Genomic DNA, 24,729 nt, shown 5'->3' with positions numbered 1-24,729 from the left:
TGGCTCCATGGAGTAGCTGAAATTGTTGGTGTTTTCTCTTAGCGTACGTAGGTAAATTAGGTATTGCATTTAATACCTTATCGATATACTTAAAAGACATTGCATAAAAGTGGGTCAGGTAGGTGTTTTAAGCCCAGCAAGAAACTTCTTTGTTAATTTGAATACTTGAAAATTTCCTGAGACCAGCAAAATTCTTTATCAGTACCAATACTCTGAGTTTAATTTTGCCTATTGATTCTAACTTTGTAAAGAAATATGGAGAGAGGGAAGGAAACTAGCATTTGTAAGCATTTATGATGTGTTGGGCACCTCAGTTAACCTACAAGATCTAATCCTTACCATAAACTTCAAGGCAGGTAACATGATCTCCATTTAAGCAAGAAGAAACCGAGACCCACGTGGGCCAAGTCCGTTGTGCAGGGCTGGAGTTGAAATCCAGAGCCGTCTGGTTCCAAGCCTGTCCTTTCCCTTTCCCCCCACCATGACTGTTCTCTACAAACTAAATCGATCTGTTTTAGAGAAAGAAGTTGTACTGCAGTCAACTCTGCCGCTCTCATTTTAGAGAACGGTTTTCCAGCTCTATTCCTTCCATAGGTCTGGTGCCAAGGTTAACTTGACAACTTTGAAATAACCCAGAGTGAAGGATCCATACGAGGACACGTAAAAGCGTTTTCTGCCCAGAGTTCCTGGTTCTCAACTGAAGCCTCTGGCAAGTTCCAGCTGAAGCAAAGAAAATTAGATGGAGAGAAAGTGAGGCCTTTACCTAGACAGCTAGAATTGGGTAGAAAGTGCTGAGGGCATAGAAAAGGTGCTGGTAAACTCCTTTGGGAGGTCAGAATTGGGAGCAGTTTTCTCTGCATAGAGGTGAAAAGAGATTTGGGAACATTTCAGGGAGGAAATAGCATTTAAACAGAACCTTGGCCTTGAAGGATGGGGAAAAACTCATTTCAAGTAAAAAGGAAACTGTGAACAAAGACAACAGAGACAGGAAAGTGAGCACATTGGTGGGAAATGGAGTATTAATAGTGCTGTATTATCAACAACATTGCTCTTAACAGCACTGGGGGTCAGGTGCTGCTATAAAACAGTGCATTCCATAACCTAGTATGTTACAATCATCTATTGCTGGAGGAGCAATCTTGCCAAAGATGGAGCACGTCTGGAAATTCTGCCTTTTAAGTGGTATGTATTTGCGTAGAAGTGGTCATGTTAAGAAGTGTCGATTTTAAGATCCTGTTTCATTTTGCTTCTGCAGAAGGAAACTCCACTTGCCAATGCCGCATTCTGGGCAGCAAGGAGAGGAAACCTGGCTCTGCTCAGGCTGTTGCTGAACAGTGGTCGGGTGGATGTGGATTGCAGGGACAGTGTACGGACGGACTCAATGGGTATATGCATGCCAAGAGCACGCCACATCCTCCCATCGGCATGACAGCACCTCCTGAATACATTTCCCTTCACGATGCTTATCTACTTTTTCACATATTTGCTTGCTTTGTCCCTTTTGGAAAGTCCAAGGTGCCGCGGTGAACTTAAACATATTTTAGGGAAACAATTGTAGGCATAAAACGGGAATGAGGCCACAAGAGGGAAAGAGACACTTCACTGGGAGACAGAATTGGCAGATTCCAAGAAGGAAAAGGTTAGAGAATTCAAACCAGCTGCTTTCATGAAAAGGTGGAGATAATTTAGGGCAGATGTGGACTGCCATGGAGGTGGGAGTTAGGTTTTTTTTCCTACAAGGATGAGAGAACTGAGAAATGGAAGCCTCCACCCAGCCTCTCATCCTTGAATTACCTTTGCAAACATCAGTTCACTTCTTGGCAATTAAGAGGAACTAAAAATAGACACTACTGCCCACTGGTATCACTTAGAGAGCCCCTCCCTGCCCAGCTAGAGGCCATGATTCCTCTGTACTCAGCAGGACTTCTGCACATCTGTGGGGACAAGAGCTGTCTCAGATGAGGAGAGACAGAGCAGAGATGTTTTGAATTTAGGATTTAAATACAAATGCTTTTCAAAGGAGTCTTATTGTTTTCCTGAAAACAGGATGTGCCATTTCCAGCTTTTATTGCACAAACTTGGTAATTGAGCTCAGCCACCAGCCCGAGGGAGCCATCAGAGTTTGCTCCACTTCTCCTACTGGGGGCATCAGTGCGAGGTCTCTTGCGTTTGCATCTCCAGATCCACTTGTACCCTTCTTCAGCGTCCTCTGTGCCCCAGCGTCTGAATTGTATGGCCTGCCCCAGTGGACTTGCTTTCCTCTGGCTTCCAGTTGGGTTTGGCCAATGGGAGCATTGGCAGGAGTCAGAGGGTGGAAGGACAGGACATGGGGGAGCCCAGAGCTCCCCGCCCCAGCTCTGTCTGGTAGCAGTGCTGTCACTCTGTGTCCTGGGAGCCACTACCTTCCCCTCGTGCCTCCAGGCCTGGGATGGCCGTGGAACCTACTGTTGTAGCTCCCAGGCCTATACTGTTCTTTGTAGTGTCCCTACTCCCAAGCGCACAGCTTTATAAATAGTCTCTTTATTCAACTTTCTTCCAATTATCTCAACTTGAATGTGCCATCTGTTCCTTGCCAGGACCCAGACTGATACGGGGTCTTGGGCATCTATGTACTGGCCATCCCGGTCTTATTTGGATCTCACTGGACAGCAGTGCCACACGAGGTAAAACAAGTAGGGATGCTGGTTTTCATTGTGGCCTCACCCACTGATTGCGTTGATGACACTTTTTCTTGAAACTGCCCCTTCTCAGACACCCCTATGACCTCCTGACGTCCAGCTTCCCAGGGCCACCTGGCATTTCCACACACATGCTGCCCCTCACACAGCCCCCCCCCCCCACACACACACACACACACTCAGCTTCTTCAGTGTCTTTTCCCCATCAGAAGTCGTCACCTCCTACCACCACTTCCTTTCCCCGCAGAACACACATTCTCTGTCTACTGGGTGACCAGTAGCTATTTTTGTCAAAAAATTTCCTTCTATGAATAGATGTTAATACGTTTACAGATTACTCCTCCTTATTTAAAGTCATTTTATCAGGAGGTTTCTAGAGAGACGATTCCTTAACCCAAAGGCACAAGTCTAAAGGATGATAATTTCAGATGCTTCTTTATTTTAAAAGGACTCCTTTAAGATTGGTGATAACTGAGGGGTAGGGAGATGTCTGGGTACAGCACAGGCCTTTGTTCCCCTTGACATTTTATTGGGTGGGTTTCTGCCTTCTCCACATGTCACCTGAATGCCAAGTCTGGGTTCCAGGATGGTTTCTTCCTGTGGTGAATGATCTCTAGGCTAGTATTGCCCTCACCAATGGTGCCAAGCCTCAGAATCACCTAGGATGCCTGTGAGAGCTGATAGAATGCTAGAGAGACCCCGGAGCTTTGCTGGGAAGGCTTCTAACCTCAAGTAAGACCATGTGCAAGCTTTTCCAATGAATAACATCGTAGAGAACAAATGCATCATGTCTAGGCCACCCATTTCACGGCAACACTTTGATTTGCTAACATTCATCTTAAGTTCCTCTTTTGCATTGCTCATCTCTCTGACACACTTTTACCACAAATATGTGCAATGGCATGGTTCTTTTGGTCTCTGTAGATGTATGAATGTATGTATTTCACCATCTTGTTGGTTGTGGTCTTCGCTACATCTGTCTCCATTTCCTCTGTTCAAAGTCAGTTCGTTTTAAAAGATACATTTTAACATCAAGCAATGGAACGAAGTAAACTTAATCTGTAGAGAATTCAAATCAGTCAAGCTAATAGGTTTTGAATATGAAGGACATATTTTTATGTGGCTTTATGCATCAACAGATACCACTTCTTTATTCTTTCTCCTTTATCCCAATCTCCGAGTTTTTCTCAATTGACCATTATTGTAGAATTGAAATACAATCTATAAAGCAGCATTTTTGTTATTTGTTGCATTCATCTTTCCTCACTTTAATACAGGAGAGCCTAACATTTTTTATTTTCTTTTTTAAATATCCAAATTAAGTGCTCTGTGCTTCCTCTGACTTGTGATTGATTTTTATTTTGAGACCGAAGTGACCCATGATAAAAAAAATTTCCTCACATTGCATATCTTGTGTGTTTCAACTGGCTTTAAATCAAGGTTTCTTCTATCCACAGTCTAAATAAAAATTCCTTACATTCAGGAAGAAGTTACTAATACCAAACTTGCCATTCCAATCTTGGAAAATATGGAGGAAGGAGTTTAACTGAATAATGGATGGTACTGCCACATTGAAAGTCTTACATTGAAATACCAAATATGATCACATGGGATAAAGAAAGTGTCATAGAGCACTTCTATGACGTCATTAGCTTTTCTTGACTCTACCCACTCGTATACTTCTCATTATAGCAAAAAACAAGACTTCCAAAACTAGCATCGTCATGCACAGAAGTCAACAAAAGCCAGATGATAACCCAACATTTATTGAACTTTTATTATCCAACACTTGTTGAAGTAAGGTCTAATATTACTATGCTGAGCACATTGCCTGAATTATGTCATTTATCCGTTTAATCAGGCAGGTGCTTTTTTTAGTCACCATTTTACATATGAGGAGACTGAGCCTTTGAAAGGTGAGATAACCTGTCCAAGGTCATACTGACAGTGATCACTGAACTAGACTGCTTTCCTACAAAATCTCACAGATGTAAATAACAGGAACCTTCTAAGAGTCATTTATCCCCCTATCCTAGAGAGGCACATGTACAGAACTGTCTCTTGTAATCCACTCCTGGAAGACAGGTTGCTGAGTGTGCAGAGGTGGTGGTTCAGATTTCAATGGGAAGGGAACAACTAAATTAAACTACAAAAGTCCATTTGAATTGAAAGGGTCCATATCAGATGGTATACCTCAAGTCCTTGAATCTTAAAGCTGGAAGAGCTTGGTGATCGCCCCGTCCAACCCCTCATTTTAAAGAGAAGATAAATGTGTCCCAGGAATTGAAGGAACTTGCCCCGGGTTACACTGTTGGTTAATGACAGAAGTCGATTTGGACCCTAGGGTTCCTGACTCTTTAACTTCTGTAGTCTCTCACTTCACCGCAGTTCCTTACATCTCTATCTGAATCCGTTTGATAAAGTCTTTTAAACTCAGAAAACCAACTGGTACTGTGAAACCCATTTTTTTGTGTATGTGCATTAATAGCAGTGTTTGGGCTCAGAAATCATTTAGTATGAATCATAAAATGAGACCATGGCCTCACTGCTGCTTTAAAATGCAGTTACCATGATTCATTTGGACTGCATATCTGAAGGTAATGGCAGTAAGTGAATTTTAAATTGAAAATTCCAGCCTTAGCAATTTGTCGTTTTGCTTTTTCCCATCTAGTCTACATTATAAAATTATTCATAAGATACTTTTATCACTGAGGGAAATTTTGTGCTTGGCCAGGCCCTGAGTGGAGCTGACATCTCTGCAGCCTCTTCTCCAGGACCCCTCTCTGACATACGGTGGCCTAACTGTTCCTCTGTCTCTCCTCCATCCAGCATGGTACCACACTCCTCATGGTCTCCTCCTACGCTGGTCACATAGACTGTGTGAAGGAACTTGTTCTTCAAGGAGCGGACATCAATCTCCAGAGAGAGGTAGGTCAGGTTTTGCACTTGAATAAGAATGACCCAGGTGACAGAGGCTCGGAGTTTTCACAGTAGGGAATTGTTAGGAAGGGCAAGAGTAATCATTGCTTTTCTCCTAGGTCACTCTAACCCCCATGTTTCCAACTTTAATGTGCCTAAAATAAGGCCCAGGAGCTGACCACTGGTTGTACTTGAGTTGAATGTATCTTCTCGGCATGTGTTGCAGTCTGAGTTAACCGAGCCTCTAACCTCATTCCTTAAACACTCAAACATTTCATCCCAAACTTAAATGAGTTCTTCCTTCCTTGGGATGACATGCTACAGAATTTATAGGATTTTCATGGAGATCATCGTGTTTTTAGAAGGATTGAGTCACAAACCTGTTCTTAATGGGGCTCACTTGCTAAGACTATCTCAACCACCCCCACCAAACCATGTTTTCAAAGGACTTCTCTGACTGGTCATGTATTAAGCAAGCTCTCCCTGAAAAAGTCATGTGGTGAGCATCAGACTAAAACGTGAGCATATCCCCACACTTCATTCAAGAGCAATCTCAGGAGTTCCATCTGGCCAGAGGATCCATTCTTGGTCCAATGTAGAGGAGCAGTGGGAGGCCGGTGACATACTTTGGGATTCAGGTCTGAGGAGGGTGCATATATTTCCACACCAATACAGGGCCTGGGAAATTAACCTTCATGGAGAACATGAAGAACATGGAGAACATGCACAGGTTCCCTAGAGTGAATCTGACCTCTCAGTCCACACTGACTCAGACCCGAGATAGGCATCCTGGGGCAAGCTCCAAACCAGACTGGAGCACTTGGTTTTCCTTGATCCACTCTTATCTGAGGGCCTGCCCTACAGTTGTTTCATAAAGGACCATTCATCAACCAAACTTTCATCAAGCAATGCATCCCATCTTCCAGGCTAGACCACCACCCCTGTGTAGAATAAATTAAGACACACCAGGAGTAAGGTATAGATATTCCACAGGACATCTAGAAGTCCCTCCATCTCCCCTCTGGGTGTCCCCTTGACCTCAGACAATGGGAGAGTGACACTAAATGGATAGAATCTGGAGTCTGGTTCTCTGTTTCCCTGGATCAGCAAGCCTGGTCAGTACAAAGCAAATCCAACCAGTCTTCTCACAGACAGAGTCTTCTGAGCAATTTCCATAACACTGGATCGTTGTTTTAGGTCATTTTCAATTCAGCAGCTAATTTTCTTTTTGGAAGAAAATGTTTGGGCCCATTTAGAATTATGGCTTTAAAATTACCCTGATCTTTTTATTTTTCCTCTCTGCTTTACAGTCTTTGTTTATTTTAACTTTAAAGAAGAGACACATTTTCTCTAATAAAAACAATATGATCCAGATCTGCTTACTCAAAAACTTTATCCTTAAAGGCAAGTTCAAGATGCACAAAAAGATCTTCAGAACAACTGACAAAAGCTGGGAGAAGAAAAGAAACATTTGTTTGATTTCTAGCCAATGTATGTGTTTTACCATTTTATATTTGTTTAGTTCCAGTTGCTCAGCTAATGTTCTTAAAGATCTAAACTATTGAGCATTGAACACCGTGGTCCTGGACGATTTACCAAAGTGTGTCCAGTTTAGAGGTAACCTGTGTGGCTCAAACGATGGTGCTATGTAAGTTCCTGGTGGTCCCCTGCGGCCACGCCAGTCTGGGACAATAGACCTGCTAAGCCAAAGACAGGTCCCAACCTCACCTCCTCTGGTTTGGAAACTGAGAGTGCCTAGTGGATCTGTGGAACTTACTCATATAGCAGACTGCTACCTTGGTTCCTTTGTAATCCATTTTCGAATATCAGAATATTTGTTTCCTGAAAAAGTACCTGCCACTGTTTTCTTAGGTTGGTTACCTAGACACACAGAGATTGCTAGAGAGACAAACTGGAAGATAATGGTTCTGGAAGACCATTGCTCTAGAGAACCTGCAATGTTGGCTGAGTTAAATTCTCAGGCCAAGGAGTCGCTCGGGCCGGTGTCATGAAATCTGGGGTTTCCTAGTAAAGCACACGCATTTAAGACTCTATTCACATTCCATACTGAAGTCTAACCCCTATTGTCTACAGATTGCTGCATTCATGTGCACAATGATTAATAGTATGTGTGTTCCCAAACTGGCTCAAACTGCTATAAATATGATTTTAGTTTTAACAGGACTTTATTGGGGAATAGTGTGTACTTCCAGGACTTTTTTCCAAGTCATGTTGTTGCCCTTTCAGTCTTAGTTGTGGAGGGCGCAGCTCAGCTCCAGCCAGTTGCCGTTGCTAGTTGCAGGGGGCGCAGCCCACCATCCCTTGCAGGACTCGAGGAATTGAACTGGCAACCTTGGGGTTCAGAGCCGGTGTTCCAACCAGCTGAGACATACGGGAGCTTAGCGGCAGCTCAGCTCAAGGTGCTGTGTTCAATCTTTAGTTGCAGGGGGTGATGCTCACCATCCCTTGCGGGACTCGAGGAGTTGAACTGGCAACCTTGTGGTTGAGAGCCCACTGGCCCATGTGGGAATCAAACCAGCAGCCTTCAGAGTTAGGAGCACGGAGTTCCAACTGCCTGAGCCACCGGGCCGGCCCATAAATATGATTTTTGTAATTAATGTATCAAAAAAGCTTATTGAAGAATAAACCCTTTCTCTTAATGAAGAAACAACTGGAAATGACCATTGGTAGTCTCTAAAAATAATGTCTATTACAAAGATGAGTTTTCCTATTGTAGCCAAGTTTCTCCATTCACACCTTAGTACATCTTAAGGTTTCTGGAAGCCAGGGTCCTCCACAGTAAGAAAGCAAGGAGCGGATGCTTCTTACTTGTTTTTGTGGGAACCAAGGAGAAAATGACTCCTGCATCACAGGCAGAAAGGCTCTGTAAATGGTCACATCACCTGTGCCTTCCTGGGGCAGAGTTGGGTTGGGAACACAGCCTGAAATAGGCAGTTATGTCTGGGAAGGTGTCAGTGTGTGTCCCACCACGGTAGTGGGCCTCGCTGATCCTGTCACACACACACATATGCACACACATGTACATGTGCACAACACCCTTAAGAGCAAGAGTCAGAGCAATCAGTAATCCGTAGCACATATTCTCCCTGGCTTCTCACACCTACGTGAGAACCTACCGCCTTAACACTCCCGAGCAAGCCATGGAAGGAGTGCCTGGAAAAGTATAGTGTTAGCTTCATCCCACGCTGAAAGCACTGGCATGAGGAGCATCTTTATATGAAAAAGACATACCCCTCACAAGAGTGGTGTGGTGATTTTGCTCATGTTGCACAATGATTTGGGTAGGTTTTTAAATGTGAGAAGGAAGGATGCTTAAAAACTTGTGTCTCCGAATATCATTGATAAGTTTAAAATTGCAATCAGACTGTTTCTTGTTAATATGTCCAATTTCGGGAAATATTTTGAGCCTATTTGAGTAAATTATTCAGATTCTTTCTTGCACAGGTAGCTTTCTACTCTGGGGCAATTACTTTGTAACCAGACACTGCCAGAATTCTTCCTCCTAGGAATGAATGCAAGTCTTTCCCAAATACTATATCAACCAGGTTAGTTTCCCACGGCTGCTACAACAAATTACCACAAACTAGGTGCCTTAAAACAATGGAAATTTATACTTTCATGGTTCTAAAGGACAGAAAATCCGAGGTGTCCACAAGGCCATGCTCCCTCTGGAGGCTGCAGAGGTGAATCCATTCTTCACCTCTTCCAGCTTCTGGTAGCTGTTGGCACTCCTTCACTTGTGGCTCCATCACTCTGACTTCTGCCTCTGTGGTCACATTGCCTTTGCCTCCTCTCTGTGGCAAATACCGCTCTGCCTGACTCTTACAAAAAAACTTGTCAATACATTTAGGGCCCATTTGAATAAACCATGATAAGCTCCTCCTCTCAAAATCCTTAGCTTAATCATATCTTTTGCCATATAAGTAACATTCACAAGTTCCAAGAATTAGGATGAAGAAGTATCTTTTGGAAGTCCACCATTCATTCCACTGCACCAAGAATGAAGTTTTCCTTTCATTTCACTTCTCTGACCAAGGAAGATAATTAGTTCAAATATAGCCCCTACTTAGGCTGGAAGGTTTATATGCAAGGATATTGTTTTGTTTCATTTGCAAATGAATAAATCAAATGCAATGTAACCAAATGTCTTTTAAAACCAGCCTGTTTCTCCCTCCTAGTCGGGTACAACCGCCCTATTCTTCGCTGCCCAGCAAGGCCACAATGACGTGGTGAGATTTCTCTTTGAATTTGGAGCATCCACTGAACTTAGAACCAAAGTAAGAGGCCTTTCTTAATGTCATACCTTGTTGAAGAATTTCAGCAGTCATAAGTATTTTTTTTCCTTCGTCTGTAATACAAATTTGTGCTCCCTGTTTTATAAGATTTTCAAGCCTAAGAAGGTGGGTTTCACAAGGTTCCTTGTAATGGTTCAAGGGTTGTCCTAGAGATTGAACTCAAAACCTGGCATTTTTACTCTGGGCTCACAATTGGAAAATTTTATGGGGAGTTACTTACATTCTTTCTTGGACTGGTAGTTTTCTGCTCTGGGATACTAAATTTTGTTACCAGGATCGATACAGTAGTAGGTGCTTTAAACGTTCCCTGTTTTCATGTGCTTTTTTTTTTCCATCCCAGTGCTATGATAGGAAATATTGGAAGTATTAAGCCAATCCTAGGGAATCTGAGCTATTTCTAAGGAGGGTGATTTGGCAGGCAGTTTACTTTCTGAGATGTCCTAACTGAAATACATAATATATGATTACAGTTTATGTAGTTGGGCAAGGAATGGTGATTCTTCCTTTAAAGAAGTCATTGATTCTTCATATTAGATATATGGATAAGAATACAGACTATAGAAAGATCAACTTTATATTCACAAAATGATTTTACGTTATAATGTTTTTAGTGGGAGAATTTGAACTGCCATAACATTTTTGTAGTTTTCAACTTATTTCTGGATTCATCATAACAAAAAAATTCCTGAAAATTTGCCCCAGTTGGAAACTTTCAGGTTTCCTTAATTCATTGTATGTGATATTTTGATATGAAGGGAGTTTCCAATGGGTTTTTTTCCTATTAAAATGATAGCTATTAAGTAGATCTGAATATCAGACAGGTTTCTGTTTATTCTGAAACCTGTTGGACTGCATATATGCCTCCAGACATGCTGAATATAATATACAGTAATCCAAAATATATGTGTGTGTTTTTATATTAATTGTCATTTTATTTTTCATTATAAAAGTGATGCAACAAAAACCAGGAAGTAAAGTTCTACAAAACCTAAATCTCAACTCTTTGAACTAAAGTCAAAATGTTCATGTGTGGCCATATGGCTGCGTCAGTCTTCTTGGTTAGCAAGTTAGTGCTGGCTCAAAGCCTTTGTACATGAGCCAGTCTGTGCTCTCCCAGAAATCCACGGAACATGGGGCCCAGGGGGAGCCATTGTACATATTTCCATTAGGTCAGCTGCAGGTGTCCAAGAGCTTTCCATGGGAAGAAGCGAGTGTCGGGAGGCTTTGAGTTTGAATATGATCCTGTCATCAACACTGACTTTGTGTCAACCATTATTCTCATTGTTATTAAATCTGTATCCCCAAAAATATGTTTTTAACACTAAAAGATAAAAGCTCTTCTAGGACAATCATCATTTTTTATCTGTTCTCTAAATTCATTAGGCAAAGAGCTGGGGAAATTGACAGAACAAAACTTGGAAACGTTGGTGCTCATGGCTGCCGATAAGCAATTTCTTGATGCCCACGCCCCCCTCCACACACACACACACACACACACACACACACGTTCACCACCACCTCAGCCCCACCCCAGTCTTTCTCCATTCCTCACCCTTCAAAATGTAGCTCTCCCCCACCACACAGCCAGGCCCTGCTGAAGCCTCACTCAGCCACATGCTTCCCCCAGGATCTCACCTGCCTGTGAACGCAGGAGTTCTTAAAGCAGTGTTTCTCCAAGTGAGGACCACCTGCCACCTGCTCACCACCGTCACCTCGTATGACCGGTCAAAAGCCCTGTGTCTGGGCCTCACTCCAGACCTACTGAATCTGAGGATGGGGCTCTGAGGATTGTAGACGTTTTGAATAAACACTCTATGCCCAAATTTGAAAACCACACTATCTTATATTTGTGATTTGTGTTTTAGAACCAGATTACACGTTCTTGCATTTTTTTATAATCACCTCAAATGTCCACATCCCAATTCACAGAGCCAAACAAACAACTATCCTAGATGGGAAAAAAATAATACACTTGCTGCAGCACCTGAGAAAAACCATTAAGGGTGTCGGTTGACCACAAATTCAGTGGGTCAGTAGTGTGATGTGGTTGGCATAAAAGCTAACTCTATAATAATGTCGGCCACAGAAATAAAAGTAGAGTAGATGGAACAAGAAAATGTCCCACTGCACATCATACCCCATCCACTTCATAGTACTCGGTTTAGTTCTAGGGCCCACATTTTGAAACACACTTGGAAAAACTGGCACATGTTCAAAGGAAAATACTAAGTAGGAGGGTGAGAGACGCATGGAATATGCTGTAATTATCCATGCTTTTAATGGATACAGATCTTCTCCATGAAGGCAAAGACCCCAGAGGGTTACCCCATAAAAGCACCTTAATCTCAGAGACCTGCAGTGGGGTGGAACCACAGAGACAAGCCAATGTTTGCCATGAGGGTCCCTGTCCAGAAGCCACAAGAGGCTATTCTGGTAATTCCAAGACAGAACTGATTGGTCCAGACTTTTCTGTTCTTTGTTTCTGTGATTGAGAGACAAATAGATGATTCTGCATTTGACATGGGAAATTTCTATTTTTTTATTATGTTATTTTTCAGTTACAGTTGACATACAATATTATGTTTGTTTCAGGTGTCCAACACAGTGATTAGACGTTTATATAACTTACAGAGTGATCACCTTGATAAGTCTAGTAGACATGGGAAATTTCTAAATTAATCGTAATAACTTAGTCAAACAACTGTAATCGCTCTCCAGGAAGTCATCCAAGTGTACAACATAATGGTGTCCTTAAATGTCCATCATGATTATAAGGAAAAAAGTATAAAGGGATAAAAGAGGAAAAGTGAGTTTGTTATTATCTATGGGGAAATTCTTGTTCAAAGTTCTCATTACGCGAGGAGCATGTGTTTGGTAAGATTTGTGCCTGCATTTTTTAATGTGTTTATCCTTCGCATGTCCACAGGACGGGGGCACTGCCCTGCTGGCCGCCAGTCAGTATGGGCACAAGCAAGTGGTGGATACCTTGCTGAAGCACGGAGCCAACATCCACGACCAGCTTTATGTGAGTGTGTTTCAAGGGGACCTTAGGTAGACACGCTTATTCCCACTTCACATACCTTTGCCGTCTGAATTGGATGTCAGAAGTGCCAATTTCAAAACTATTTTCATGAACAATAGGACTTTAATCTTACACATCAAGGAAAAGAGATAGTAGTTAACCAGATGATCTTTTCCCATGTAGAAAACCACAGTCTTATTTACCCATCTTTGTTCTGCCCTTTGAAATCTCTTGCACGTGAAATAGTTCATGTACCTCTGCAATTAGAATCTTCAAAAATCATGTGATACGTACTTACTCATAGCATGACAAGCCCAGCGAGTGGACTTGCTAAAAACCAAAATAAGTTCTGTTGTGGAGATATTTGGGAGGAAGAGCATAAAAAAGGTGAAATCAAGTTATTTGGAAGAGAAGTAAGGTTAGGTAGATAAAGACCTGTGAAATATAATACATGCCCACCACTGACCTTTCAAAGGTGTCCCCTGCAAGTGTGGGTCGGCAGCTAAATGGCAATTAGCACATTTCCCAAGTGCTCTTTTCACTGATTGCCATTGTAATTACAATAGGATTTATGGCAAATGTGATTCTGGTTTTGTAGGAAAAAATAAAATATGGGGAGACGGAGTAACTTGACAGAGGATCATAGCCAGGAGTGGCAGAATTCTGTTTCCAATTATTTAGGAACCGTATTTTAGACTATCCTACTACTAGACATTTAGCTCACATGCAGAGGGTACTATATACTTTCATGGACATGTAATGAGATGTGTAGGTGTGAACGTTTCCATTTGAACACCCTTTCCAGAGTTTACATGGTGAACTCTGACAAATCACAGACCTCTTTGAAGTACATAGCAACCCGCCTTACCCTTTGTACTTCAAAATCTGTAACATTCTTTGATCTTGCAGTATTCCCAGGTGAATGACTGAACTACTTGATAATGGCCGAAAGGAGTGCTTCTCAACTCTGGCTGCCCATTAGAATCACCTCGAGAGCTTTAGAAAGTGCCACCTCCCAGGCCCACTCCAGACCAAGTAAGCTGGAGTCTCTGAGGGCACAGCGTGAACAATAGGTCGTTCTGACGTGTGTCCAAGTCTAAGAAACACAGGTCTACAGCTTTGGCTATTTCTTTGGCTGTATCTGAGAGTGGCTATGAGTATATGTCTGTGAAGGTTGACTAGGAAAAGCCCAAGTCTTTAGAAAAGGAAAATCAGGTGTGATTTTTATACCATTACAATTAGTAGTCAGCAACCCAAGTTGACGGTGGGTACAGAATTTGTACTATTAGGTGATATTCTTCCGTAAGGCTCATCAGGGTGGCACATTATCTTGGAAATGTAGAATATGGGGAGAGCCTATTCCCATAGGAAATTCCTCTATTACAAGGTGACTCAAGAAATTTCATGCACCAGAACTTAGTTTTCTGGAAAGACTTTTATTTACCCTTGCCCAAAGAGTCCAGTGCAAATGTTTCCATTAAAAACAATTGAAATACGGCGAATTCCTGTCACTGATCCCTGAAAACGTCTCATAACAGAAGTTTACAATACACAGTAAAAAATCCAATGCATAGATATCCATCCATGTTAGAAACTTCCTAAGAGTTATCAGCTGCTAAGGGCATGGGAGACTTTCTGTGGCAACACAGTAAGGAGCAACTATAAATTTCGTCCCCATATCAAACAGCTGCTTAAAAATCTGTACAGGCTGCTTCATTTTTTAATGATTGCCTTGAGGGAAGTCTGATGGCTCAGCTGACACCCACTGGAAATCCAGCACCCTCCGCGTGGTTGGACTTGCAGGAAAAGGTGCTTTGTATTTTAACTTGTGGTTGGTGTTCCTGATGGGAGGATGGTAATTAGCTGGGTTAGCTAGGTGTTTTCCACAGAGATGTGCTTGGGTTTTCCACTGCGGTCTAAAAGTAATGAAGCTCACCGTGTTCTTTGAATGCTATCTGTGTGAAGTGAGCAGCTGGGAAGCATGCATGCCTTCAGCTGACCATGTATTGTTGAAATTACCCAATGACACGTCTTCAAGAAAAAAGAAATGACCTCAAGAAAAAAGAAATGACCGGAAGATGTAGACACCCAGTGAAAAAGAAAACTGGAAATGAGCATTTGCTTTGGGCTTTTACTCAGGATTGCTTAATTGCCTGTATAGGTGTTATGGGTGTCTGCGGGGCTAGCAGGAAGCGAGTTTATGGATATTCTGATTAGGGCAGTTATTCTGAAAGCATTGTGCGTTTTAAAGTTCGGAGAAACGGCATGTTAGGGGGGTGTGGGTAAGGGGGCAAGAATGAGGAAGGAGTAGAAAAGACACTTTTTACTCCTGTTTTATAAAAGCACACAAAATAGGTTTGAGGGTGTGTTTAGTTTTTATTCATAGACTTTATTTTTTTGTTTTTAACTAACACTTAGCTCTTCATTGACAAAAGAATTGAAATAGAAAATTGTGTTAACTGTATGTATTTTTAAATATAATTAAAAAGGGGATGGACTCAGATCAGAGAACGAAAGTAGAAAACAGCTAAGAAGTCTATGCAGACAAGAGAAAAATGGTGACTGGATATTTGGAAAACCTGGATGCTACAACTAGATGTATCATAAGCTCCAAGACCAAAATTTTGTAGAGTGAACAGTCATTATATAGATTACAACTTATCTTTATGAACTGCCTATTTTAAACTTACCTTTCAACCTGACTTAGTGTGATGTTTTAGAATCATTCTTCAAAGAATAAAACACTAACCATGTATGTGGGGAAAAAATGAAGGCATGGAAATGGACAATTGTATTAAATGTATGTATTTTTTAAATGTAATTTCCTTTAAAATAAATGTGAATGATGACTTTTTAATACTTTCAATTTGCTGTCTCTCAGGATGGAGCCACTGCACTCTTCCTTGCTGCCCAAGGTGGTTACTTGGATGTTACTCGATTGTTATTGTCTTCAGGAGCCAAAGTCAACCAGCCAAGACAGGTAATGTCCACAGAGAAGTGGGCAGGGAGGGCCTGCTGTCTGTCCTGCAGCAGCTCCTACCGAGTCAGCTCCAGGCGTCTTTAAACCCTCTTGCTTCTGTGACGACAGTTAATCTTTCATTAGGGTTTCTCCTGTTCTTTGCTTTGGACTCACCTGAAATCAGGCTGACATCATCATTTACTATTTTTAAAACCAGGGTGTTTGGTATCTGAGGTCAAGTACACACTCTGCCACCTCCTGTTCAAATAAATTATGGCTGCACTGAGGTAATGAGAGTAGCTAGCCTGGGACATAGGTAAATAGAGGCGTGTCAGGTAGCCTTGATATGCTGCCTTATCTCTTACCCCCACTTCTTCCACCAAACCAAAGAGGGACCCACTGGAATCATTAGTAGGTTCTGCACCTTCGTCTCTCACAATTATTAATACAGTGCTATTGAGACTTCGTTTACCAACAGCAAGCTAACCTTTGGCAAATCGATTACTTAAAGGAACAGAAGGGCAAGGTAATACTGGCCACACTTTATAAATGGTGAGGAACCATCCAAACATAAGGCATTCTACTTAGCTTCTCCTCTATTTGCACGAATTAATTTGTTTTTAAGAAGACATTTCACATTAAGGTAACATAACTTTAAAGGTAGTTTTCTAGAACAATCAAACTGACTTCTTACCAGGAAACGACACCCGGGCAGATTCCCACTGCAGTGTGACCTGCTTTGAGAATGCCTGTATGTTCATGTAATGAATAGCTGTGGGAACCTTAAGGTTGGTCTGAGCTCTGGGCCACAGTCTTCTTCAGTCTTTAGATGTCCTAGAGCATAAGAAACCTAAAAGAAGAAAGAGCCTTTGGGAAAAGTGGGTTTGAGTTTAGGAATTCTAAGTTCTAGATCCGGCTCTTCCAATAACTAGCTGTGTGGTTTTAAACAAGTGAATCAACCTCTCTGGACCTCTCTTCCTTCATCTAGAATTTAGAAGGCTGGGCAAGAATGATCCTGATGATCTCTTCAGGGTCCCAAGTTTTTGTTAATTGTTTTATTCAATGTTCAATCAGCATTTCTTGAGCACTTAGCATGTGCCAGACACTGTTATGAATATAAGATTATATTTTTAGAATTTTAAAGCTATTCTTAGATTTAAATGGCCCTAGGGATACTACTCGTGGGAAAGAAAGTTTTTAGAAAAAGTTGCATTTCCATACCTGCCAGAGTTGACATTTGGGGATTGCAGTTTAATATTTTCTTGTTGGTCCTTATTTTTAAATTGTTGATTGATTCTGAATCAGAGCCTTCATTCTATTACAAATAAAAGAACTGATTGCATAAATTTGAGTAGGAGGCCATTATTGAGAGAGTACCACTGTGAATTTAGAAATGAGAGATTATGAAGATTATCAACTCTCTTTCTCTCTCTCTTTCTCTCTCTCTCTCTCTCTGTATCCCTCTAAAATTATTTCTAGCACTTTCACAAATCTATTTGTAAAATAAATTATATTATTCATATGCCTAAGGTTTTGTGCAAAAAACAAGTTGATAGAAGAGATTATATTTCAAAGGTTGTATTGATTGTGTCCATTTAAACCTAAACTGAGTCGTGTGATGATGCTGAAACCAAGAAGTTAAAAGAGTGAACCAACATTGTAGTGGTAGCCACAACACACCCGTCTTTTCCATTCCTCAGGAGTGAGGATAAGCTGGTCCAAGGGAATGACCTAGCCTGGGAGTGGGAGGACTCCGCCCTCGGTCAAGGACCAAGTGACATGCCCTTCCAAAGACTGAATCTAACGCGATTGTTTGAAATTGAGAGCTCAGCTCTGAAAAGATTGTTACTCAGCAACAGGGTGTTTTATAACATAAGAATTACTTTGGGGCCAGGGAGGGGAGTAATGGAATTTCTCCTCTTTATAGACTATAGTAACCCCACTGTACCCTCTGTATCCCACAGATACTCACTGTACCTTTAAAAACTATAATCTTTTTATTACCTGCCATGAGCTTATAAATAAAAGGTTATCTAGGTAGGTCAGACTAGTCCAAGTTCTGTATTCTCTAAAAGGGTAAATTCTGCATATTTAATTCCATTCCAAGAAAACAAGTAGTGTTATAAATATGGCAAAAGTAATGTTTATCAGCCCTGGCTGATTTTGTCAGAAGTTAATGAGGAGGTTGGAAAAAAAAAAAAGTCTAATTAAAAGTTTCCATTGAAATGGCCTGCACATGGTAGAATATTATTTAGGTAGGACATTTGGAAACCAATGGTTTATTCTGAAATCTCAGCTGACACACTGAGTCATTGTCAGAAAATTCTTGAATTTACAAAATAAGAGAAATGATATTTGACTAGTTTAATTTCTTAATATTCTAAGATAAATCTGATTTATAATTATTGCATTGCCATTGTATGCAGTCCTGAGATTTTATGGCACACTGTAACAAGACGTTAATGAAGTTGCATTGAAATTATTCAGCCGACATTTGATCGAGCTGCAGGGAATCTGAACCATAGTAGAAATGACTTTTCCTTGTAACTTTATCACTGACAGACTAACTGAAAACCTTTTTAGTATTTTTATGAGAAGGAATCATAATTACAAAGCAAGCCACAGGAAGACTTTGGAAAGACTAAGTTCTTGATTTAATACTGGAAAAAAATTTCCTTTTAAGTTATCCAAGATAAAGATGGTAAGAGTCACAGAGATCACTGAAATCCATAGTCAGTCTAAAAACTCATGTTCAGTTCTATCTATGTGTCCTCACCAAGTAGACTTGATATGAGTCAAACCTGTTTTTAAAGGTAAAAGATGTAATTATCTTTCTACACAACACTAGTATTTTTCGCCAAAAATATTGAAATATTTGTCAATGATAATTTGTCAGTGTTAGTTTAAATTCAACATTTTACCCAATATTATTTTCTTTAAAGATGAATATGGTGTCAAACATTTCCTAGAGAAAGTGAAAGCAGGATCTTAGGAACACCCTGGAAGACCATCACTCTTAGATATAATAGCTTCTTAAAAATTATTATTAAACTTTGAACTCTTAACAGGTTCCAAATAAAACAAAAGTGGAAAGGCTTAAGATTTATTTCTATACCTGCTTAATCAAAATTCAGTTAAAATGTTGGGGAAAAGAATCGTGATGATGTCATGAGTCATGATGTCTTAACGAATCAAACCCTTTTAATCACTCACTGAGATGGCTATTTATTCTGTTTTTCTATTAACAAAATGCTTTGACATATGCTTTTCCCAACTCAACTTACCCACCTTATTAAATAATACTTTTATAGAGTGGTAAAGGTCTGACTCTATTTACCCAGAGCTGAGATTGGCCTGTCATCACTCATCTCTATCTAGTCCTCTTAATGTGCTAATCAGTATTTCTTTGAAACCTGACAGAAAGGCCATCTCATAAAGTGCCTTCTCTAACAGAATCCTTGGTTTGGACTTGTATGCAGAGATGCTGGGACCCAGATAATAACAGTTCTCCCAGGTTGCAAGCTTGGCAGGGCGGGGGGACCCATGGTCCGCAATGGGAGAAAGTAGAGCCAACAGATTGGTGCCGTATCCTGAGGGGTAGGAGACGGGAACAGAGGCAATAGGGAGGCCCTACTGCTTGGATTCCTTCTGCACGTGGTAAGCACCCAGAAAAGGTGTGTTGACTCCAGAAGACACCTTGTGGCTTGGGCAGAGTGCCAATGAGGTCCGGAAGGTTGCAGTACATGGTAATAATCAACTGCAACTAGAACAGGCTCAGATGTAGTGCCCAGGCTCACGGGCAGGACACCAGTCCTGGGAAGACTGTAAGAGCCAGCTAGGGAGCCAGACCCAGGTCTGGAGGTGGTGGGGGGACTGCTTGGTTGTTATAGGGATGTACATATCTTAAGGAAATGAAACAGTCCCAGTTCACTTATTAACTGCATGACCTTGAGCAAGTTGTTTACTGTCCCTGAATTTCCGTTTTTTTCATCTGCATAACCGAGATAATAATGGTACGTTTGTACAGGAGTGCTGTGAGAATGACATAATCCCTGCAAAATCCTTAATGCAATAGCCGATATACACCAACTGCTTAGTAAATGTTAGATATTGCCATTATTTCTGTTCCATAAGGCCTCACTGGAACAGAAAGCCCATCAGAAATCAAGGTCGTACTCTTTCTCTTGTGTGCCACGTGGTCTCTGTCATCTCAGAATGCCTTCTTGCCTCTTTCTCTCTCCCACTCCTTTTTTGGGGGGGAGAGGGAAGCTTGTTCTGCATACTTATCTTGAATGTGATCCCCAAGTTTACATGTCAGACTACCAAACTCTTGGGGTAGCCATGTCATTGTTACAGCTTGTCTTTGCACACCAGGCCCCTGGCTGGCCTACCCATCCATGGTCTGATCACCCGTGTCTGGGAAGAATGGGGTCAGGTTGTGGGCAGTACAGGCATCAGGAACATCTTTTACAGACCCATTTACTAGACCGGGGACACCAAGCAAGGACACAGTAATGAGAAATGGGCTCCAGGTCAGGGTAGCGTCGGCAGCAAAGTTGTCTCAATATTGAACCCCCTCTGCTACTAGTTAGGTTCCTTATATCCCTTGAGCCCCCAACTCAGAATAGAATTGGACCCGAAGACTTTCTATCTGGCTGGAGCCTGCAGGTGAAATAGCCTAAGTGTGAGGACTGGAAAGCAGTAGAAGCAAAGAGCTAGAGCCACGTAATATACTCATTCCCATGGAAGAGAATGGTTTTAATTATTTTTTCTAAATAATCTTTAGGAGCCTAAATAAGACCATATAAGATTTCGTGTCTAATACAACTCATGTCATATATTCCACCCCATGCTATGATCTATCTATAAAAGTATATTTGAGTATACTTGAAAATATTTTCTCAAACGGGATGAGAGAATATTAGAGTTGGAAAGAACTGCAAAAGTCAACTATTTAACCATTCGACAGGTACTTGAATCCTTTCTCTAACGGTCCTGCCAAGTGGTGATCAGCCACTATTGAACGCCTCCAGACATGGGAAACTCATTACTATCTCATCAGCTTATTTAGTTTTGTTCTTTCTTTTTTTATTATTAGTTTCAGGTGCACAAAACAATGTAATAGTTAGACATTTATCATTTATACCCCTCACACAGTGATAATCCCCCTCCCCCATCTACTACCCCTCTGACATTGCACACAGCCATTACATTTCCACTGTCTCTATTCCTAATGCTCTACTCCACTTCTTGTAACTATATAAATACACACACACACACACACACACACACACACACACATATAAAAATTGTAGTTGACATTCATTATTGTTCAGCTTCAGGTGTACAGTGCAGTGATCAGGTATCTACATCATCCCTGAGGTGATCTCCCTAATGGGACAAGTGTCCATCGGATACCCCAATTCAAAAAAAATTATGCACCCCGATGTTTATTGCAGCACTATACACAACAGCCAAGACATGGAAACAACCGAAATGCCCATCAGTAGACGACTGGATTAAGAAACGGTGGTACATTTATACAATGGAGTATTACACTTATTTAGTTTTTAACCAGCCCTCGTTATCATTTCTTTCTTACATTGCTCCAAAGTCTCTGGTAGCTTTCACCCGTCAGTCTTCTTTTTATCACTTGGTATGCAAAATAAGTCTAAATCCTTTCCACTTGGTATGCACAGCTATCATAACCCCATGAATCTTATCTCCTTCAAGCTAAACATTTTATTTCATTTTTTAAAAAAAGTGCTGGAGAGGTTGTGACTTCTACTTCATAGTGATTTATTCAATTTAATATACTTTAAAACTATATATTTTTGTCAAGAAGTGTTCAAAAACGTATATAAACATTTTAAATGTTTTATTCTACTCCAGTTCTCTCCAAAACTACAAAAAGGAGCTCAATTACTTAATTACTGTCATTTTCATTATGACGTCATCTTCACAATGAAGATTCTGACCATTGTAATAGAAGGAAAAAATAAAACAGAAATTGAGGTGTGCAGAAAAGGAAGACCTCTCGTATTCATCCACTAGATAATCAACTGATCAGTAATTTGATTTGACAATAGTGCTTTAAGCCACATTCAACTCCTCAGGTTTAAAACCAGATTTGGAGAAGTAATCACCAGCGATGAAATACGCGGGTGTCCCCCAAATCTCATTTTACCAATAGTTCCTACCTGCTCAATTAGTTATCTCAGGGGGAAACTGGAAGAATCAAATAATGCATATGGAAGTGCTTTGCCAACAAAAGTACAAATTAAGGTACTACTTGCTGTTTCTCATGATAAATGATATTCAGGTCAGTTACTATTTTCTAAGCATCTGTTAGCTAAGTCCTTGTGCCCCGCACCTTTCTATGTATTTTCTCATTCACGGATATCTCTGTGAGGCTAATAGTTTTGCAGACGGGGGACGCTGAGATAGAGTAATTTGCCTAAGGTCTCATAACCAGGAAGTGGAGACTTCTTTTTCCACCTTCCGTAACTATTGCAATTAAGGTGATAAAATTTGAGTGTTAGTATTACTGTTAATGATATTTATAGTGGTCCCTAATATAGCACCACTCAGCACTTTTCTACCTATTAGTGTCAATTAGTAGACTTTTACTGAAAACAAACAAGCCCTTGGAAAGCACAGCCAACAGGCTGCTGGCTGCCTTTCTTTGGCTGCCCTCTGGTGGCGATACGGACATAGAACAAGTGAACCCAGCGCTGGTAAGGAGGGCGAAGTGCATCAGCACCTGAGCCGGGAAAACCCTTCCCAGGGACCCACCCACACCCCTTGGGCGGCAGCCAGCTGGATTTCCCACCCTGGCTGAACCAACCACGCCTGTCCGAGCCACTGTGACTGTAAATATTCTTCCTTCTACGTGGAATGCCCTCCCCCGCCGCCCCTCTGCAAAATCCTAGTCTTCCTCCAGGACGCAACTCAGATACCACCCCACCTTTGAAGCCGACCCTGTAACTGCCATGAAGTAAGAAGGCCCCTCTCATGGTTCATCTGGAGCATTTTTGTCCCTACTTTGTTGTAGCACTGCAATCATACTGAAATTTCCATGGCATTTCTCCACTAGACTGAGTTCCTTTGATAACAGGGACCATGTCTTAGTTTTAGTACTCTACCTGAGATGAAAAAGATGCTTAATAATTGTTGGGTGGTTGAATGAATGAATGATTCTCCTGAATGGGGAGAAACAAATTAAATAATGAATGTAGAAGTACTTTGTAAACTAAAAGTACAAATTAAGGTATTATGTATTTACATTGCTAATGATAAATAATATTGAAAGTGAAGGGTATTTCTCAGAGGCTCTTGTAAAAGGATGAAGTAGGGCAAGGGTGTTTTTAGCCTTCTTCCATGCCTTGTTTCCTCTTCCGCGTAAGTCTCTGAGACACAGAGGTGCCAGTGTCCTCCCACTGACCCTCAATGCCCTCAGGTCCTTCTAGGCTACTGATTTGCCATCATCCACCACCCTGTTCAAATGTCGTTGTCCTCTGTCCCTTTGCCTGGATGGCAATGGGCAATAATCCTGTGCCTGCTGTGGCCAATAGATTTGTTGAAATTCCATACTCTAGCAAAACACGAAACGTTATTTCCTATAACTGAGTCATCTTGCTCTTAATCTTGCCCCATTTCCACTGATGAGTCATTCAGTCATATCTGACTAAAACAGTCTTTTGGGCCATATTACATTAATTACTCTTCTGTGGGAATGAAGGGCTCCCACTGAGCAGGATGTGTATGTGAACCCACCAGTAAAGCAAACAGACAGTCTCTGGGGAAATAGGCAGGCTGGCTTCTCCTTCCTGGGTTTGTCACATTTGGGTGGGCAACCCAACTGCTTCCCACACTGCTTTCCAAAAAGCCCTGCACCACAGCCTGTAGCAAAAGATCCTCCCATAAAGTTTTATCAGCCAAAAAAAAAACGAATATTGGCCATTAGCCAAGTAGTCTAGGCAGTGCCAAATGCCAGTCTATGTAAGTGGGTTGAAGTCACCCCTCCCCCCATTTGTGAGCGAGGAGTTCTTTCCGGGTGTTAACTTGCTGCTATGTGGATGCTATGTGATCTGCTGGTCCAAGCGTGTCCTCTCGCCGCAGGACGGGACGGCGCCGCTGTGGATCGCGTCTCAGATGGGCCACAGCGAGGTGGTGAGGGTGATGCTGCTGCGTGGGGCCGAACGCGACGCCGCCCGGAACGTGAGTTTGAGTGAAGGCTGCTCAACGTAAGGTCTGGGGGCTTCGCTACCTGCCCTGAAGCTCCAAAATTTAACTCAGCTTAGACGTGCAGAGAAAACAGGGCTTTATTTGGTCTATAACTCACGTGAGTTTTCTCCCAACCATCACCTGCTCTTTCGCAGGAAAACAAAATAAATCCGAATCAGTTGAAACTTAGCAAGTGCTGCTTAGTCTAAGGAAACGTTTTATTCCTTGGAGAAGTTCCTCCACCTGCGGGGACTTCTGAATGAACAGGGGAGGATGAGGCCGGTAGGAGCCCGGGCCTGGGGTATCTCCCTGGGGGTATGTCCCTGGCGGCTGCTTGTCCTCCTGGCTCTGCGCCTCCTTCTGGCACTGGGCCACAGTGCAGCTGGCAGAGGGCCTGGGGAGTTGGGGCTCCCCTGGCACTGCCTCACCCGGTCCCCTCAGCTGCAGAATGCAGACCCCTGCCCCACTTCCCCCATTGGCCTCCACTTAGCCTCTGCTGGTGTCACCTAACTCTGCCTCTGTGGGTCCCGCAGCGGGCCTATGCCCCATAGGAACTAAGGGTGGCTGCCTGACCGCACTATTGCTACTCGTTTGTTTGTTTGTTTGTTT

At 41.8% G+C, this 24,729-nt stretch overlaps 1 protein-coding gene across 3 annotated transcripts in view; it reads left to right on the top strand.

Moving 5' to 3' along the window:
• Positions 1-24,729, top strand: part of ANKRD29 (ankyrin repeat domain 29) — a 43,307-nt gene that overhangs the window by 8,426 nt on the left and 10,152 nt on the right. For 2 of the 3 annotated variants that reach the window (XM_033135620.1, XM_033135618.1), the window contains exons 2-7: positions 1,256-1,366; positions 5,508-5,606; positions 9,797-9,895; positions 12,840-12,938; positions 15,817-15,915; positions 24,016-24,114. In XM_033135620.1, the coding sequence (XP_032991511.1) occupies positions 1,256-1,366; positions 5,508-5,606; positions 9,797-9,895; positions 12,840-12,938; positions 15,817-15,915; positions 24,016-24,114 (606 nt within the window). Of the gene's footprint in view, positions 1-1,255; positions 1,386-5,507; positions 5,607-9,796; positions 9,896-12,839; positions 12,939-15,816; positions 15,916-24,015; positions 24,115-24,729 lie in introns of all 3 variants that reach the window. The other variant, XM_033135619.1, reaches the window with a different exon arrangement.

Source organism: Rhinolophus ferrumequinum, chromosome 19 (assembly GCF_004115265.2).
Source record: "Rhinolophus ferrumequinum isolate MPI-CBG mRhiFer1 chromosome 19, mRhiFer1_v1.p, whole genome shotgun sequence".
NCBI lineage: Eukaryota > Metazoa > Chordata > Mammalia > Chiroptera > Rhinolophidae > Rhinolophus > Rhinolophus ferrumequinum.
This window is presented reverse-complemented; position numbering and strand designations above follow the sequence as displayed.